The following is a 20,197-nucleotide window of genomic DNA, read 5'->3' on the forward strand; positions in this document are numbered from 1 at the left end:
TGGTTCTATCTATCACGTTGATCATTTTACGAGTGTTGAACCACCCTTGCATCCCAAAGATAAATCCCGCTTGGTCATGGTGAATAATCCTCTTAAGGTACTGTTAGATCCTATTGGCTAATATCTTTTTTTTTTAATTTTTATTTATTTATGATAGTCACAGAGAGAGAGAGAGAGAGGCAGAGACATAGGCGGAGGGAGAAGCAGGCTCCATGCACCGGGAGCCCGACGTGGGATTCGATCCCGGGTCTCCAGGATCGCGCCCTGGGCCAAAGGCAGGCGCCAAACCACTGCGCCACCCAGGGATCCCCTATTGGCTAATATCTTAGTGAGAATTTTTGCATCCATGTTCATCAGGGATATTGATCTATAATTCTCCTTTTTGGTGGGGTCTTTGTCTGATTTTGGAATCAAGGTGATGCTGGCCTCATAAAACGAGTTTGGAAGTATTCCATCCCTTCCTATCCTTCAAAACAGCTTTAGTAGAATAAGTATTATTTCTCCTTTAAACATTTGGTAGAATTCCCCTGGGAAGCCATCTGGCCCTGGACTTTTGTGTCTTGGGAGGTTTATAATGACTGCTTCAATTTTCTTGCTGTTTATTGGCCTGTTCAAGTTTTCTATTTCTTCCTGTTCCAGTTTTGGTAATCTGTGGTTTTCCAGAAATGCATCCATTTCTTATAGATGGCCTAATTTATTGGCATATAGCTGCTCATAATACATTTTTTAAATCGTTTGTATTCCCTGGGTATTGCTTGTGATCTCTCCTCTTTCATTCATGATTTTATTAATATGAGTCTTTTCTGTTTTCTTTTTAATAAGGCTGGCTAGGGGTTTATCTATCTTATCAATTCTTTCAAAGAACCAGCTCCTGGTTTTGTTGATCTGTTCTACAGTTCTTCTGGGCACTATTTCATTGAGTTCTGCTCGAATCTATATTATCTCTTTTCTGCTTGGCTTAGGTTTTACCTGCTGTTCTTTCTCCAATTCCTTTAGGTGCCAGGTTAGCTGGTATATTTAATTTTTTTCCAATTTTTTGAGGGATGTTTGTATTGCAATGTATTTGCCTCTTAGGATCACTTTTGCTATATCCCAAAGATTTTGAACAGTTGTGTCTTCCTTTTCATTAGTTTCCATGAATCTTTTTAATTCTTCTCTAATTTCCTGGTTGACCCATTCATCTTTTAGTAGGATGCTCTTTAACCTCCATATGTTTGAGTTTCTTCCAGATTTCTTCTTGTGATTGAGTTCTAGTTTCAAAGCATTTTGGTCTAAAAATATGCAAGGGACAATCCCAATTTTTTGGTACTGGTTGAGACCTGATTTGTGACCCGGTATGTGGTCTGTTCTGGAGAAAGTTCCATGTGCACTTGAGAAGAATCTGTATTCAGTTGTGTTCTGATGGAAAGTTTTGTATATATCTGTGAAATGTATTTGGTCCAGTGTGTCATTTAAGGCCCTTGTTTCCTTGGTGATGTTCTGCTTAGAAGACCTGTCATTTACTGAGAGTGCCATGGTGAAGTTTCCTACTATTAGTGTATTATTATCTAAGTATCTCTGGTTATTAATTGATATACTTGGCGGTTCCCACATTAGGGGCATAAGTATTCATAATCATTATGTCTTCTTGTTGGATAGACCCTGTAAGTATTATATAGTGTCCCTCTTCATCTCTTACTACAGTCTTTGGGATAAACTCTAATTTATCTGATAATGAGGATTGCTACCCCAGCTTTCTTTTGAGGACCATTTGAATAGTAAATGGTTCTCCACCCCTTCATTTTCAGGCTGGATGGGTCCTTAGGTCTAAAATGAGTCTCTTGTAGACAGCAGATAGATGGGTCTTGCTTTTTTTATCCAGTCCAAAACCCTGCGTCTTTTGATGAGATCATTTAGCCCATTCACATTCAGAGTAACTATTGAAAGTTATGAATTTAGTGTCATCGTATTATCTATACAGTATCTGTTTTGTGGATTGTTTCTTTGGGCTCCCTCTTTCTTTTACAAGGTCCCCCTTAATATTTCTTGCAGAGCCAGTTTGGTGGCCACATATTCTAACAGTTTCTATCTATCCTGGAAGCTCTTTATCTCTCCTTCTATTCTCTTCTATGACAGCCTCGCTGGATAAAGTATTCTTGGCTGCATGTTCTTCTCATTTAGTACCCTGTATACATCATGCCAGCCTTTTATGGCCTGCCCGGTTGTGGAGAGGTCTGCTGTTAATCTGGTATTTCTTCCCATATCAATTAAAAATCTCTTGTCTCAAGCTGCTTTAAGAATTTTCTTTTTATCTTTGAAGTTTGCAAGTTTCACTATTAAGTGTCAAGGTGTTGAAAGGGGTTTTTTTTCTTAATTTTTTTGGGGGGTCCTCTGTATCTCTTGGATCTGAATGCCTGTTTCTTTCCTCAGATTAGGGTAGTTCTCAGCTATGATATGTTCAAATATACTCTGTGGCCTTCGCTCTCTCTCAGCCTCTTCTGGAATCCCAATTAGACATATATTCTCTTTCTCAAGCTATCATATATTTCCCTAAGCCTTTCCTCATGGGCTCTAATTTTTCTTTTTTTTCCTCAGCTTCCTTTCCACAACTTGTCTTCTATGTCACTCACTCTCTTTTCTACCTCATTAACCCTAGCAGTTAGAACATCCAGTTTAGATTGCATCTCAGAGTATTTTTAATTTCGACCTGATTAGATCTCAATTCTGCTGTAATAAAGTCTCTAGAGTTCTTGATGCTTTTTTCCAGAGTCATGTGTATCTTTATAATTGTACTTCTGAATTGAATTTATGACATCATATTTAAATCTACATTCTGTAACTCTGGCAGAGAATATTGCTTCTGGTTCTTTCTTTTGCGGTAAATTCTTCCTGCTAGTCATTTTGTCCAGTGCAGAGGGTCTCTATGAGCAAGCTGAGTCAAAAATATCAACCACGACCTAAATAAGATACACCCTAGGTGATCCAAAAAAAGTCAGAGACCAGAAAAGAAAAAGAACAGAACAAAATAAAACAAGGGACCACTAAAGTGAAAAACAAATCTTAAAACAAAATAGTAAAAGTAAAAAACGAAAAGCAGAGAAGAAAAAAGAAAGGGGGGCTGTTGGTGGTGATGAGGAAGTGGTGGTGCAGAGAGAATGTAGTCTTCCTGAGGGGACCTAGAGAGTGATCCTCTTGGTTCTGAGTGTATTTTGTTCTGTATGTTAGAAGACACTCAACCCCAAATTTATATAAACCAGGAATATTTACATAAAGCCCCAACATTGACCACAAAAACATAAATAAAAGAGGAGGGTAGAATGGGAAGGAAGAGAGAATATAGTCTATGAATGAACCAACAGTGTTCCTCTTGGTTCTGGGTGTATTTTGATCATGTGTTAGAAGGTACTAACTTCCACCATTGTAAAACAAAATAAGACAGAGAAAACAAAAACGAAAAATCCATATCTTGTACGTATAGCTACCAAAATTAAATAGGATACATTGAGGGGAATCCCGAAGTGAACAATATATCTAAGACATGTAATTGTATAAATATGAAAGTCAAAAAGGAAAAAACTTGGGGATCCCTGGGTGGCGCAGCGGTTTGGCACCTGCCTTTGGCCCAGGGCGCGATCCTGGAGACCCAGGATCGAGTCCCACATCGGGCTCCCGGTGCATGGAGCCTGTTTCTCCCTCTGCCTGTGTCTCTGCCTCTCTCTCTCTCTCTCTCTCTGTGACTATCATAAATAAATAAATAAATAAATAAATAAATAAATAAATAAATAAATATTTTTAAAAAAGGAAAAAAACTTAAAAATGAAGGGTTGGTAAAATATTATAGTTAAGGTGGGGAAAGAGAAAAAATATTGCAAATTTTTAGTCTGATATAAAAACTAGTTGTAATTGGGCAGCCCAGGTGGCTCAGCGGTTTAGCACCACCTTAAGCCCTGGGGTGTGATCCTGGAGACCCCTGATTGAGTCCCATGTCGGGCTCCCTGCATGGAGCCTACTTCTCCCTCTGCTTGTGTCTCTGCCTCTCTCTCTCTCTCTCTCTCTCTCTCATGAATAAATAAAATCTTTAAAAAAAAAAAAAGTAATGAAAAAAAAAAAAAGACCCTCTAATTCTGTATACTATTTTCCCTCATTCCTGGAGCTTTCCAGTGCTGTTTTTCAGCAAACTTGCTCTTCCCTTGTTCTTCAGCAGTTCTTCTGAGGGAGGGGTCTGCTGCACTGATTCTCAGGTGTCTGTGCCTGAGCAGAGATGCCCTGCTCCTTGCCAGGTGCTGGGCTCAGTGTGAGATGTTTATCCTCTGAGGCCTTTGTTCCCTAGAGGCCCCGCCTCTCCCAGGCATAAGGTGAAACAAAGAGGAAAAACAACTATGGCAGCAGCCAGATCTCCAGGTCTGGAGTCAAGTTCCCTGTGAGTAACTAACCAGTCTCCCAGTCCTCACCGGCCTAGATGTTCCTGGGGGCAGGCAGGGTTGCACTGATCTGCACAGCTTGTGGGGCACCCAGCAGCATACATTCTTGCTTTCCTGTGCCCTCTCCGCTTCCACCTGTTCCAGGGGGCACGGAGGATCCCTGATTTTATCCTCTTGGGCGCCCTGGGATCGTGGGCCCTGCGCCACTGGACCCGTACTCCCAGGGACTGCCTCTCCCAAAGGGAAGGGAGGACAGCCGCCTCCGTCCATTGCCAGGCTCTAGGGTAAAGGGAGTTCTGGAGCCAGTCCGCATATCCAGCAGTCTTCTCCCAAATGCCCTGGAGGGCTGTGGCGCTCCAGCCCTTTACCAATATCAGACCACAGTTTGCAATGAGCTTTCCTCTGGGCATCCCTCTTCCTATAGTGACTCCGGGCATCTTGAGGCTTCACTGCCCCTCCTGCAATTCTGCCCAATTTCCCTGCTAAGCACTTTTCTGTCAGGGAAAACTCAAGTACAGATTTTTAAAGTTCTTGCTTCTCCAGGGCTGGGTTTTCGTGCCCCAGAGGCTTTTGTGTCTCCACTTTTACCAGGTAGTCGCAGTTCTCCTCCCCCACTTGATTTTTTTTTTTTCACCTTCCTACCTTGTTAGAAGTGAACACTTTTCTCTTTGTAGCATTCCAGCTGTTCTCTCTCTTTATGTCTCAGGTCAAATTTGTAGTTGTTCAGGATGAAAGTTATCTAGGTAAGTTTGTGGGACAGATGAGTTGAGGACCTCTAGTCTTCTGCCATTTTGCCAGTCTCTCCAATGCAAGAAAATTAAAAAGTGCTAATATTTATAGATTCTGTCAATACCAAAACAATATTTAGTTCAGCCTAACACACATACATACAGAGATTTCTTAATTTTCTAAATCACTGGCTTTCCATCATGCTGTCATTCAAAATTAGGGCAGACTCTACATATAGGATTCTCCCAGTGGCTGGACAGACTAAACTAAATCATTAAAATAGGTGCTATTGTATGATTTTCAAATTGCCAACTTCAAGGAAGTATTCTCTTAAGATTTTCCTTGAAGATTTTTCATAGCTTCGCAGATACCTAGGCAGCCCAGGGACTGGAAGTTGTCTCTCAATGCCTGTTTACCCTACTTCTCTAAAAGCTGCTGCCCATCACCTTATACTCAACTGCCCTTGCAGTTGGGTGTTCCAGTGGGATGTAGGGTGACATATGGGTGACTTCCTAGAAGTTCCTTAAAAGAAAAGCAGCAAGTATTCTTTATCTTATTTCTCTATCTTGCTGCCAGAATTGTGGATACAACAGGAGGCTTGGCAACTGTCCAGGAGGATCAAGGCATACCCTAAGGAATGCCAGTTAGAAACTAAAAAGATCTTGACTTCTTCATTATTTGATTCCCTTATCCTATATTTGACCCACAGTATATTTGGGTTTCTTTACATGAATTCAAAACTAACCTATTCTGGCCTTAAGTTTTTTGTCATGATGCTGTTTAACACCGTTTGAAAGAACTAGATTGCAGCAAATCTTACCTTTAAAAGTTTTAAAGGATAATGTGTAATTCGCATTAGAATTGATTTTCCATTGTTAATTAGTTATACTCATGTTCTTGCCTTGATCTTTCATTAGATATTTTGTATCTGCTTGGAAAATACCATCTTCTTTATAACTGTGTAATAGGTACTTGCTAAAACTCTGTAATCTCTAAAATATCATTATCAAATTACATGCCATGTTTTTATATCGTTCTCATAGATATGCCTTATGAACATCTAAATAAAAAGTATTATTTAATGTGTTTTAAGTTCTTTTTTGAAATGTTATATACAAATGGATTTTTCTTACTAAATAATCCATTATTTGGTGGAGGCCATCTATTTCTTTGTAGAAGGATCTAGAAAGCAATATATATATGTAATAGTTTTAGGATTTGGGAGGTTTTGGTTTTTGCCAAGGTAGTTATTTAGAAAATATCCACCTAATGAGGTGGCATTTTAAAAATTATTTCAGGGGCACCTGGCTGGCTCAGTCAGTGGAGTATGCAACTCTTGATCTTGGGATTGTGAATTTCAGCCCCATGTTGGGTGCATAGATAACTTAAAATCTTTAAAAGAATTATTTCATTTTACTAGCATTCATCAATTATCTTTAAATCAGGACTCAACATAATAGTCAAGCTACATTTTATAAGCTCCCTGATGCAGAAACTGTATATTATTCACTAGTATATCCCAGTATCTAATGCAGTATGGTTCTGTAGATACTAATGAGATAATGAATGTTGACTCATCTTTGGAGAAAATTATATTATAATCCCACATTCATGAAGCTGTGCCTGCAGCTTCCTGCCCACACCTCTCCCCGTCATTGTCTTTACTTAGTGCCTTGCCTCCTGGCCTCCATCACTGCCATCTGCACACGGCTGTATTGAGGAGAAACTGACAATGGTGTCTGTGCAGGGGATCTGTGGAAGCTCTGGCTTCCTCCACATCTGCCAGGAAATGCATGGATGTTAATGCCCCGAGAGTAGGGGAGCCAGGTAAAATACAGGACACTCAGTTTAACCTGAAATTCAGACAAACAATAATTTTTATGTAATTCTTTATTTTTTAAGTTTTATTTATTCATAAGAGACAGGGAGAAAGAGGTAGACACATAGGCAGTGGGGAGAAGCAGGCTCCTCACAGGGAGCCTGATGCGCAGGACTCGATCCCAGATTCCGAGATCCCACCCTGAGTCAAAGGCAGACGCTCAACCACTGAGCCACCCCTGGGCATCCCTAATTTTTATGTAATTCTATTACAAATATTGCATGGGACTTTTTTGTTTGTCTGTTTTTGATAAATCCAGCAACCCAACCGAAGGGATGATCTTTGACCAGAGACATGTAGCATAAGGAGGAGCTGGTAGATAAATTCTACCTTCCTTTCCCCCAGATAAGCTGTTTCTTAGTACTATAATTGTTAAGGCCTCCATGATAATATCATGAAAGACTGAGCAATTAATTGAGTTGCATTTGTTCCAAAGCTGTGGCCAGCTCAGTAACACCTATATTTGCCTGCCTCAACTTCTTTCTTTTTCTGACCTGCTTCCCAGAGAGAGTGCCACCTAGTGAAGTGGCAGCAGTTAAATGTCATTTGTTTATGGTAAGTTCTAGGGAACACAGGCTGCCAAATTAACTTTGGTAATGAATTCTTCAAATAGAAAATGAAACATGATATAAATGATGATTTTTGACAAAATCAGGCACTACAGGCTCAAAATCCAGACTGGTTGAGAGCTCTGAGAGTGGATACATTTCCCAAGGACAGATTCACATTGATCAAATGTACAGTGATTTTTAAAATCAAAATAGCTGTTTATCACTCTTGTGAAAAATAATCAGTGTCCCATAGGTAAAAATATCACTATTGCCTTAACTAAGTATATTCTTTTCTATAATTTGTTCTTTTTAAGAATTCATATTATAACCCAAAGTATGTTGGGATATGTTATAGACTGGGTCATATCTCCCTACAATTCATATTAATTCATAGGGCCTTTAAAGAGGTAATTAAAGTAAAATGAGGTCATACAGGTGGGCCCTAATCCAAGGATGACTGGTATCCTTAAAAGAAGACACAGTAAAGATACAGAAGGAAGACCATGTGACAACAAAGAGAGAAAATGGCCATCCACAAGCCAAGGAGAGTCCTCAAGAATGAAACCAATCTTGGACACCTTAATCATGGACTTTTGGAAGCCACCCAGTCTGTACTACTAACCCTAGCAAATTAATAGAGAGTCTATGGAATCAGAGCAAGTCAAGTCAGTTAAAGACCTTGAATAATTAACATTATTGGAATAAACTTGTCTGAATAATCCTGCTTCCCAATAAAGACAGTTCTGTCCTGAGGGTACTACCCATAACCTCCCACCATGTAAACACAATAGTTTTTAGTTTTAAAAGCTTGAGAGCATTTTCATTTCATGGACTATTCCTACGTCATGGAACTGAAGCTTTGGTCAGGTAAGAATTGCTCCATAAATCTATTTAATTTACATATTACCAATTTATTTAGTTTCTTCATTAAGCATGAAAATCTCCTCCACATTCCTAGTTTCAAATCACTTTGAAATTTGGATTACTATACTACATTTTTTATTAGAATGTTTGACTTCAGAGGTGGCTGTTCTTTTACTTTTGTTCTCTGTTCCATATACTTATTACTCCCAAATTTGAACTAATGATTCTGTTGGAAAGAGGTAATTACTTCTGTTTCTCTCTTAGGCTTTGACTCTGTAACAGTCAAACTAAAAGATTTTTTTAAAACACTACAGTATATGAAATCCCAGCTTTATGTTTTTTTTTCTGTTACATAGTTCCCCTAAAGCTAAACTACTAAGACTATACTCTAATTACTTCTTCTTATGTGCTATAAAAATTCTCTGTTTAAAATAGATTACTCTGACTCACAAAGGAATAACATTTGCTTTAAACATCTGGCTTTAGTTTAGAGATTACCAAATTCATATGTAACCTAAAATACTTAATATTAAGAAATACTCAAGTTGTACTAATGAATAATTACAATTTTACTAAACATTGCTAATTAGGCAGTGTGCAAACAAGTATCAGGAAAAACATCAGAAGAACAATGTGATTTCTCAACATTACATTTATTTATGTTAAAAATACACAAAAATATACTTTATATTAAAAGTAAAAAATCTGAAACTAATGATGTATTATATGTTGGCTCGTTCAACTTAAATAAAAAGTAAAAAGGGGCACCTGAGTGGCTCAGTGGTTGAGCATCTGCCTCTGTCCATGTCGTGGTCCTGGGGTCATGGAATTGAGTCCTGCATCAGGCTCCCTTCGTGGAGTCTGCTTTGCCCTCTGCCTCTGTCTCTGCCTCTCTCTGTGTCTCTCATGAATAAATAAATAAATAAAATCTTTTAAAAAAATAAAAAATATACATAGGTCAACATATTAATGCATCTAGTTCATCTTCAATCCATAGCTGCTTTTAAGAAATTGCAATTTGTAACTTAACAGAGATGTTAAATTCTGCAAAACTGTTATTACAGTGAAGCCTTTCTATTCTCTAATTCATTTCTGATATGTTTCTTTACTATTATCTTTTTGCTGAAATAATTTACCATTTCAATAGTTATTTTACCTTTACATCCTTTTGTGTCTTGGTGTCAGGAAAATGTCCTGTGCTTTTTAACTTACAGCCTTCAAAAATCTTTATTAAGGAAGATTCAGGTTTGGGTGGCTCACTGGTTGAGTGTCTGCTTTTGGCTCAGGGCATGATTCCAGGGTCTGAGATCAAGTCCCACATTGGGCTCCTTGCAAGGAGCCTACTTCTCCTCTGCCTCTCTCTCTGTCTCTATCTCATGTGAAGAAATAAATAAAATCTTTAAAAAAAAGTTCAATGAATAATGATTAAACTTAAATCCACTACCTAATTTAAATGCTTAAGGCTTTTTATTTTTTAAGATTTTATTTGAGACAGAAAGGGAGGGAGAGGGAGAGAGAATCTGAAGCAGACTCCACGGTGACCACAAAGCCTGATGTGGAGCTCCATCCCATAACCATGAGATCATGACCTGAGCCAAAACCAAGTCACTTAACGACTGAGCCACCCAGTCGTCCCCACTTAAAGCTTTTTAAAAGCTTAATTGGTGCACTTAACAAAAAGAAAAACAAATGCACTCAATAGTATCATTAGTAGGAAAACAAAGGACATGGAAAATATACAGATGGAATGCTCCGTGAAAGCCAGTTGTTTTCTTTGTTTTTGTTTTTTTAAAGATTTTATTTATTTATTTATTCATGAGAAACAGAGAGAGGCAGAGACACAGGCAGAGGGAAAAGCAGGCTCCATGCAGGGAGCCTGACGTGGGACTCGATCCCAGTTCTCCAGGATCACACCCTGGGCTGAAGACGGTGCTAATCCGCTGAGCCACCTGGGCTTCCCAAAAGCCGTTTTTATGGAGACTGTTAAAATTACTCCAAAATAATACCAATGAAACACACACACACACACACACACACACACACAAGACCAGTGCTTCTCAATTTTAATGTGCATACTAATCACCAGGCAATCAGGTTAAAATGAAGATTCTAATTCACTGAGTCCCTTATGGGGCCAAAACTTCTGCATTCCTAATACACCCCTGGGTAAAGCCTATGTAGGTAGTTAAAAGACCCCATTTTAAGTAGCAAGGACTTAGTGTTTACCTTACTCTGGGCAACTTATGAAATGCTTTTATGAAAGGCATTTAAATCAAATTTAAAAACTAATTTATAATTCCTTGAAATCTTTAATGAACATTTATTGAGTACCGTTTGCCAGACTAGGAGCATAACATCAACTAGCAATGTGTTATACATGCAAACCCTTGGACCCCACCCAAACTTAACTGAAGCAGACTCTGAAGGTAGGGCTCAGGAGTCAGTTTCAATTGGCTTTCCAGATGATTCTGACGGATGCTAAGTTTTGAGAAACACTACTGTAGATACTGTACTGAGGATTTGGGGTGCAAATCTGGGTGGGAGGTTCTCCTTGCTTTCAAAAGCCTCTAGTAGTAAGGGGTTGGGCAGCTGGGACAATAAATACCAAAAAGTATATGGTGAGTACAAAACCAAATTACGGGGGCACTTGGGTGGCTCAGTGGTCAAGTGTGTGCCTTTGGCTCAGGGTGTGACCCCAGAGTCCTAGAATAGAGTCCTGTATCGGGCTCCCCACAGGGAGCCTGCTTCTCCCTCTGCCAGTGTCTCTGCCTCTCTCTCTCTCCCTCTCTCTCATGAATAAATAAGATCTTTAAAAAAAAAACAACAAAGTGGCATCTAACAAAGGATGGAAAGATGTATTGAATGTGGAGTATTGGCACTTCTATCCTGGTTGCTTCTCACCTGTCCAAGAGTAAAACATACCACTAGAGATTTTTTTTAAAATTACAAAGTTGGATCTACTAACTTCCCAGGTAAGGGAATCGATTTCAATGAAGAATTTCGCTGAGGCAGGGGGATTTTAAGTGCTAGAAAGAGGAAGTTCACAGGAGTTATGCTAATTAAGCATTGGAAACAGGTGCTCTGGACATAGGACAGAATGAATATATAGGTTTGTATACAATTGAAATAAAATTAAAATCCTTGTGTTCATATGTTAGGAAAGTGTCTACAATTAAGTCCAATGAAGAGAGTGTGACTTTCCAATCACTGAGGTTTATGGACCCTTATCAGATTCAGCCTATTGTGCTGAAACACAATAGTAGATAACTCCTAAGCTCTGCTTTAAGTGGAAAATTCTTCTTCACAGTCCCTCCTTCATCTTTCCTCATCTTTGATGTGAAGCTCAACACACAAAGGATAAACAAATCACTCGGTTGTCCGGACTATCTTGGTTTTTAGGTGCCATTCTCACAGGATTCCATTGTCTTTACTCAAGTGATTTCAGTCTCCTTTTGATGTGGTCTACTCAGAATGTGCAATGTCAATTTAGCAGGTGTTAATACACTTAACACACCCTTTTACACTCTCCTGGAGTAACAGCAACGTTAGACCTACTGAACCCATCACCTCTAGTTATAAGGCCTGAGAGGAGCTTTAAAAATACCAATGAGTAACTGTAAAGATAAAAGAAAAACAAAAAGAATGCTGAAGATCAGAGGGTTTCAAGGAGAAAGTGGTCAATAGAGTCAAATATTAGAGATAAGTACAGCAAGATGAGGACAGGAAAGTGTCCACAGACTTTCACCACAAGTGTTAGTGACCTCAGGACAGTTTCAGGGAACCTGGGATGAGGAAAGTGGAAGAATGAACATAAGTGAGGAAAAGGGACTGGATGCTCAATTCTTTCAAAAAAGTTTGATTTCTTTGGCTATGATTTACATCAAGTGTTGCCAGGCCCAATCTAGTTTTCCTGTTTCTTTTTATTTGTATCGCCAGAAATGTCATTCAGTCAAATGTCTGAACTGGTTAAAGGAACCTTAGAAATCACTGGTCACCCAGCTCCTTGTACAAATGAGAGAAATGCTGAGAGGTGCTGTGAAATTTATTTTCACGGAATTTGTTCCATGTAATTTTTAAGGCCATAAACTTTATTGACGATATAAAAAGTCACGTTTAACTCTTGGAGAGTTTTTGGAGACTAAAATAAAAAAAATTTCAGGTTTAAAGGATTTTTTTTTTTTAAGATTTCATTTATTTGTTCATGAGAAACAGAGAGGGAGAGAGGCAGAGACACAGGCAGAGGGAGAACCAGGCTCCATGCAGGGAGCCCGATGTGGGACTCGATCCTGGGTCTCCAGGATCAGGCCCTGGGCCGAAGGCAGATGCTCAACCTCTGAGCCATCCAGGCGTCCGGTTTAAAGGATTTTTTAAAAATATTTTATTTATTTATTCATGAGAGACAGAGAGGCAGAGACACAGGCAGAGGGAGAAGCAGGCCCCATGCAGGGAGCCCGATGCGGGACTCGACCCTGGGACTGGGATCACACCCTGAGCCAGAGGCGGACCCTCAACCACTAAGCCACCCAGGCAACCCAGTTTAAAGGATTTTAAGCTAAGTTTTCACAGCCGCGGTCTTGGGGTGGTTAAGTTATATCCACGATTACCATGAGCAGCTTTTCATTAAAGTCTTGACCTTTCCTGCGTCATCACTCAGGATACAATGGACAGATAACACAGTAATAATCAAGACAATGACAATCCTGACCCTTTGCCCGGGTGCTTCTCGTGTGCCAAGCCCCGCTCTACAAAACTACCATCTCCTTCCTCCTCCTAGAAATCCCACTGCTGAGAAAAGTGAAAGACTGATGAGGAAAGATGGGAAAAGCGAGGCTTCCAGGTCAGGGGTCAACCTGCTCTCGATTCCCCGATTTGACTCCACAGCCTGCAACACTGCACAAAGCCTCGATGTAAGTGTCTGGTAGAGGCACTAAAGTACAGAAGAGGTAAAGGGAGGGAGTGTAGGTGGCGCTGGTCACTTTGAGGGGAGATAAACTGCTCCGCTTCCAGCACTAGGTATCCATCATCCATCACTCTCGGGCCCGACATCCTCTCACCTCTACCCACTCATTATTATTTTAAGAAGCCCCAGAGCAAACCAGCAAGACGGAGACACACAAGGCCAAGGTAACAGCCACGGCTGCGCACCCGGGTGTCCTCCTGCCGCCTCCTCCCCGCGCGGGAGCGGGCCCAGCCCCGGCGAGCGCGGAGGTGCACACTAGGGTTCGGGGAAGTTTGGCTCCGCCGGCTTCCGTAAGAGCGCGGCGCCGCGGCCGCCCCAGCCCCGCCCCCTAGCAACGCGCTGGCGTGTTAGCAACCGGCCGGCAGGCAGGAGCTGAAGTCCGCAGGTGGGCTGCGGCGGGCGTGATGCGGCCGGCGTCGCGGCCGCGGAGGCCACTGCCGGACCCCTGGCGCTTTTTGCGACTCTAGCGGCTCTCAGGAGGCCTTCCCTTCTCGGTGGCAGGGCTTCTTTGGGTCCTACGGGCTAGGGAGAACGGGGTAGGACAGGGGGACGGGCCCTCCCACCCATCCCTCACTCCACGCGGCGGGCATGTCCGTGGCGGAGGCCGCGGCGACCGCCGAAGCCCAGGAAGCTGGCGGCAAGGTCCGGTCCAGCAGCCTTCGCCGGATCCCGGTAATCGGGGTGGTGACCGAGGACGAGGAAGCGCAGGTATGGGCGGGTGTCTTCGCCTCGGGAAGAGCGGAGGGGAAGTTGAGATCCAGGGGGCGGGGACGAGGACTGGGGGCCGCAGGAGCGGAAATGGGGCCGAAGCGGCACCCGCCGGGGCCCGCGGGACTGAGGTTCCCTGCGCGGAGCCGAGGCCTCCGAGAACTGCGCCGCCGGAGGGAGGGGTTGGCTGTCGTCAACCAGCCTGCCTGGGGACTTGGGGCGCTTTGGGGCGCGAGCTTCTCCGGAAGCGTCCCTCCAAACAGTAAGCGAGGTTTTGCCGCTCTTTTTCGAAAAGTGTGACCACGAAGGGGCTGGGGAGGCAGGGAATTATTTTTAGCGAAATCATGGATTTATTGGATGACCAGTTTGTTTGCACTGGGCTTATATGTAGATGACCTGTTCTCAAGTGATGTTCTTGAGAGAGGCGTAAACTCTCTCGCGCTTAAATTTGCTGCTACTTTAAAACTGCACCTAGAGAGGAGGAAAACGCTGTGAAAATTAGCCTCGTTTTCTTTTCTTTCTTTTTTTTTTTTAAGATTTTATTTATTTATTAATGAGAGACACACACAGAGAGAGAGGTAGAGACACAGGCAGAGGGAGAAGCAGGCTCCATGCAGGGAGCCCGATGTGGGACTCGATCCCGGGTCTCCAGGATCGAGCCCTGGGCTGAAGGCGGCGCTAAGGCCGCTGAACGCTCCGGGCCGCCCTAGCCTCGTTTTCATATGAAATTGGAAGGTGGTTATGGAGGTGGGGTGAATCAAGAGAGAATACAATTTATATATTTTGTTATACTTGTAGTTGGTTCTGAGTTTACTTTTATCATGAATACAAAATTAACTCTTCCAAGTTGATCTGCTGAGACATCTCACTTGGGAACCCTTGGCTGGACCTCCACTGGTGGCGAAGCTGTTGAGAAACTCCAAGTCGTTAGCATAGTAGGGGTCCATTGCTCGTCCCTAGAGGGTCCTGATCAAACCCTGAAGGTTTTACTATGGAGGAATCCTGCCCTGCCTCCTCACACTGGTGGCTGGGGTCACTCTGGGAATTCCTGTTGAGGTTTTGCGAGCCTCAGGCTGCGTCAGGAACCCTGTCTCCTACGTCCACAGCCTGGAACCTTGGAGAGTTCCCTGGGAGTGGCCAGTTGGCTGGGGACCTCTTCTTTGGGAATAAAGTTGAGCTCTCTGAGGACAGTCTGTCATTTACACAGTAGTAACCTGCAGAGCAACAGCACTTTTGATGAGGAGGAGCGGGTGCTAGGGGAATTTACCTAATCAATTTTGTGGAAGTATTCCAATCGGGCGGGAAGAAGAAGGGCTTGCAGGAAGAGCAGCTCTCCACTCCCAAGGCTGCCGCGGGTCTCAGCTCTACCGCCATTCTCCCAGGCACAGCACAACTGAAAAGTAGGTGAATTTGGTGTCTGATGGCTCTCCTTGTTCCTTCACGCGGTGTAAAAAAGGTGGTGGGGGTGGGGGAGAGGTGCAGGGGCCGTGGCAAGGTTATATGAGGTAGGCTATCATGGGTTAAAATGAAAAAATGGGAGATACTTTTTTAACAGGCCATTGCCAAAGTAGCCTGCAACAACATATCAAGCAAAGCAAAACAAGTAAACCTGTGTATATGTGTGTGTATTTTCTCTCTTCTCTTTCTTTTTTCTTCTCCTTTCATTATCACCTCTCCTTACAGAGCCTTCGATTCTTTTCCAGGAAGAAATCAATTTGCATTAATTAGAGTTCCTAGCTTGTTAATAACTACTTGTAGAAGCATTAACCTCTTTTTAAAGTACTGAGAAGAAGGCAGTTTCTCTCGAAAGAAGTGAAATGAATTAAAAGCCTTTTAGAGAAGGGAGAAATGATCATTCAGCCTTTTGGGGTTTTGTTTGTGGTTGGTTATTTTTACAAATGAGGACCCTAAGGCTGTGAGAAGTTAAGAGTTACTCAGTTTCTTTACTTAGAGTGGGGTCTAGCAGTCTTTGCCAACAGTAACATGACAACCTTTTAGACCCCTGCCTCAGACTAGTAGAGGAAAGACTCTAGGAACTCCTGGAATGTTTGAGAGACAGTACATCCTGGTATCTAACAGTGACTTTGGAGAGTCTTCCTCGATTCAAGTAAACCAGCTCCATCCTATGCTTGAAATCACAAATTGTTTACCTTTATTTCCTCCTTATTTTTTTAAAAGGCTTTATATATTTATTTATGAGAGACACAGAGAGAGAGAGAGAGAGAGGCAGAGATACAGGCAGAGGAAGAAGCAGGCTCCATGCAGGGAGCCTGATGTGGGACTTGATCCCGGGTCTCCAGGATCAAGCCCAGGGCTGAAGCCTGCACTAAAGCGCTGAGCCATCCGGGCTGCCCTATTTCCTCCTTATTTTAATGTTGCTTTCATTCTAAAGAATTGGAAGCCCTTTAGAGCAGTGCTTCTCAAATTTTAATGTGCATTTGGATTACCTGGGGATCTCATTAAGATGCAGATTATGATTTTGTGTGGGGCTGGGGAGGAGCCCCAGATTCTGCCTTTCTAACAGGTTTCAGGTGATGCCATTGCTACTGGTTGGAGAATCCCATTTCCCACTCTAAGTAGTAATATTTAGTGTATTATAGCTGCAGTAGGGTATGAACAGTGCTACAGAATTTCACAATTAGCTCCTGGAAAGCTGTAGGAGGTAGTTTCATATGGATTCAAAGTATAAAACAAAATAAGAACAGCAATAAAACAAAATTCCTCCATCACCCCATCATCACCATCCCCCTCTTAAACCCTGGGTCAGCCTATGTGCTAAAAGACAGGGGACACCAAGTGGAGTTTAAAAGGACCCATATTCTAGAGACAGAGACAAAATTTAGACAAATGAAACAGTTGCCAACATAACACAAATGATAATTAGGGGAAGCCTGTATCTCCTACTGCCCTTCACCCATTTTGCCCATCCCCACCACCCTGTCCCCTCTAGCAACCATCAGTTGGTTCTCTGTATTTATAGGTCTGATTCTGCTTTTTTGCTTATTCATTTGTTTTTTGTTAGATTCCACAGATGAGTGAAATCATTTGGTATTTGTCTTGTCTGATTTATTTCGCTTAGCATAGTACCCTCCAGGTCCATTAGTGTTGTCACAAATGGCACAATCTCCTCTTTTTCATGGCTGTGTAATATCCCATTATATGTATATATTACATTTTTCCTTACCTATTCATCTATCATTGAACACTTGGGCTGATTCCATACCTTATGTATTGTAAATAATGCTGCAATAAGCATAGGGGTGCATATATCTTTTGGAATTAGTGTTTCTGTTTTCTTTGGGTAAATACCCAGCAGTGGAATTATTGGATCATATCATAGTTCTACTTTTTGAGGAACTGCCATACAATTTTCCACAGTGGCTGCACTTGTTCCCCCCCACCCCCAACAGTGTACAAGGATTCCTTTTCCTTCACATCCTCACCAACACTTTGTTATTCTTGTCTTTTTTTATTTTAGCCATTCTGACAAGTATTAAGTGATATCTCTTTTTTGTTAAAGATTTTATTTATTTATTCATGAGAGACACAGAGAGAGAGAGGCAGAGACACAGGCAGAGGGAGAAGCAGGCTCCATGCAGGGAGCCCGATGTAGGACTCGATCCCGGTACTCCAGGACCATGCCATCAGCTGAAGGCAGATGCGCTCAACCGCTGAGCCACCCAGGTATCCTATAAGGTGATATCTCACTGTGATTTAGATTTGCATTTCCCTGATGATTGGTGATGTCAAGCATCTTTTCGTGTATCTGTTGGCCATCTATATGTCTTCTTTGGAAAAATATTGATTTAGGTCCTCTGCACATTTTTTTTTACAGATTTTATTTATTTATGAGAGGCACAGAGAGAGAAAGAGGCAGAGACATAGGCAGAGGGAAAAGCAGACTATCTGCAGGGAGCACAATGTGGGACTCCATCCGAGGACCCCGGGATCATGACCTGAGCCAAAGGCAGATGCACAATCACTGATCTACCCTGATCCATCCAATCACTGATCCACATTAAAAAATGTGCCCCCTCTGCACATTTTTTTATTGGAGTTGTTTTTTTTTTCTTTTTTGGTGTTGAGTTATGTAAGTTCTTTATATATTTGGATATTAACCCCTTATCAGATATATCATTTGCAAATAATTTGCATTCAGTAGGTTGTCTTTTTGTTTTGATGGTTTTCTTTGCTGTACAAAACATAACATATTGATTCCATATGAAGGCAGGAGATTTTGTGTTTTATTCAGTACCATATCTTTAACATCTAGAACAGTGTCTCACACAGTGTAGGCACTCAACAAATATTTGTAGAATAAATAAATTGTGATTACTTGACTTGCGTAGGTATCATGACTGAGCTTCCTTGCCCAATTTGCTCTTCCTCTGAGAGCCTCCAACAGTCTTCTAGTTGATGCCCCATCCTGCCACTGTCTGTAATACTGCCATGGACTGTGTCATTAAAATTGCCTACCCTGGTTTTGGAGTAACTGTTAGAAATAACCTCTGTGGTCATTTGAGAAGTCAGGCAAAGAACAAAGGTGCAAAGAACCAACACTCCTGCATCGGACAGGCCTACTAATCCAGTTACTAATTTTGTGACCATAACAAGTTAGGTCTCAATGCCCCAGTTTCATCAATAGGATAATAGTACCAACTTTATATGGTAAAGTTGAGGACTAATTAAGATATAAAGTTTTGTTTTTGTTTTTGTTTTTTTAAAGGGAGGTGACACATGGCTGACAACATTGATAGAGGATACAACTCTTGATCTCAGGATCATAAGTTCAAGCTCCACACTGAGCATGCAGCCTACCTACTTAAAAAAAGGGGGGAGGAGAAAGAAAGAGAGAGAGAGAAAGAAAAAAGAGAGAAAGAAAAGATAAAAGAAGGGAGGGAAAGGAAGAAGGGAGGAAGGAAAGAGAGAGAAAGAGAAAGAAAAAAAAGATAAGGTGCCAGACATATAAAAGAACCGCAGTAAATGTTAATTCCTTTCTCTATAACTATGTATAGATGAGCAGGATTTCTCCCCTTTGGCATGTCTCTTGGTAAAATGGGAAAATAAGTTCATTCTATAACTGTAAGTGAAGGTCTTATTTTCTTCAAAACAGTTTATTAAGCTTTTTATTTTAAAATGTTTTGTTAAGTGTTTTTACAATTCTCCATAAATATGATGTTAACAGCAATTATTTTGATACTTCCATCTGTATGTCTTCTTTTGCTTCCTTCTGTGTGCTCTCATTTACCCAAACCTTTCTCATTATTACTTTAAACCTCTGATTTGGAAATCTCTGCCCCCCAATTTCACTTACCTCCAATCTCAACACAAGCCTCTTCCTCTAGCCTTTCCTGTCTCAGCAAAAGATGCCACTACTTTTTTCCTCAAGCCCATGAGTCATCATCACCTTTTCTTCTCTCTCCCACCAAATCAAATCACTCCTCAGGTCCCACTGATTCTACTTCCTTGATGATTTTTATGCCATTCCCTTTTGTCTATGGAGTTGCCAAGACTTTAGTCAAGGCCTTTTAAGATATCTCCTACCTCTTTTCCAGCTCATCCCAGACCTTTCCAGTTTGGTCTCTACTCAGCAAACTAAATTGCCTTTTTATTGTTATATTCCTCTGGTGAAAGCCAGTAGAAATAAACAAAGACCACCCTAATTAAAATAAGTAGGGATTATTTAATATCTAGAGTTTACTATAGAAAGAGAATAAGCCAGCATTACTTAATTTTGGCAGACTCCAAGGCTTTGTAGTGAAAAAAGCGAAGGCTTTTGGAATGCTCTGGTTGGAGGTTTTTGCCATGAAGAAGCTGGAGATGGGCTAACTACAAACAGCATTCTATGTGATTGATTTGGGAAGCATATTTGGCTTTTTCTTGTTGGTCCCATGTAACATATGAGGCACAAGAAATAGGGAATCTGGCAGGTATTGGCTAATTCTGACTTTCCTGAGCCAGTTGCTTCCCAGTTTGATTGCTGCAAGGATTGTAGGCAAGAGTTCTGTTGTCATATATAGTCTGGCCATTGCCTGTTTATATAGTCTCTCAAACTATTCCATAGTTTCTGAAGATCCTTAGCGTAGCATACAAGGCCTTCTGTAAA

General features: G+C 41.4%; 1 protein-coding gene across 6 annotated transcripts in view; it reads left to right on the forward strand.

The window, feature by feature from the left end:
* Positions 1-20,197, forward strand: part of CFAP69 (cilia and flagella associated protein 69) — a 90,232-nt gene that overhangs the window by 22,218 nt on the left and 47,817 nt on the right. Inside the window, exon 1 of one of the 6 annotated variants that reach the window (XM_041727952.1) lies at positions 13,762-14,091. The exons of the other annotated variants lie outside the window; for them this stretch is intronic. Coding sequence (XP_041583886.1) covers positions 13,972-14,091 — 120 coding nt within the window. The 5' untranslated portion in view covers positions 13,762-13,971. Of the gene's footprint in view, positions 1-13,761; positions 14,092-20,197 lie in introns of those variants that run through there. 6 annotated transcript variants of the gene reach the window in all.

Source organism: Vulpes lagopus, chromosome 13 (genome assembly GCF_018345385.1).
Source record: "Vulpes lagopus strain Blue_001 chromosome 13, ASM1834538v1, whole genome shotgun sequence".
Lineage (NCBI taxonomy): Eukaryota > Metazoa > Chordata > Mammalia > Carnivora > Canidae > Vulpes > Vulpes lagopus.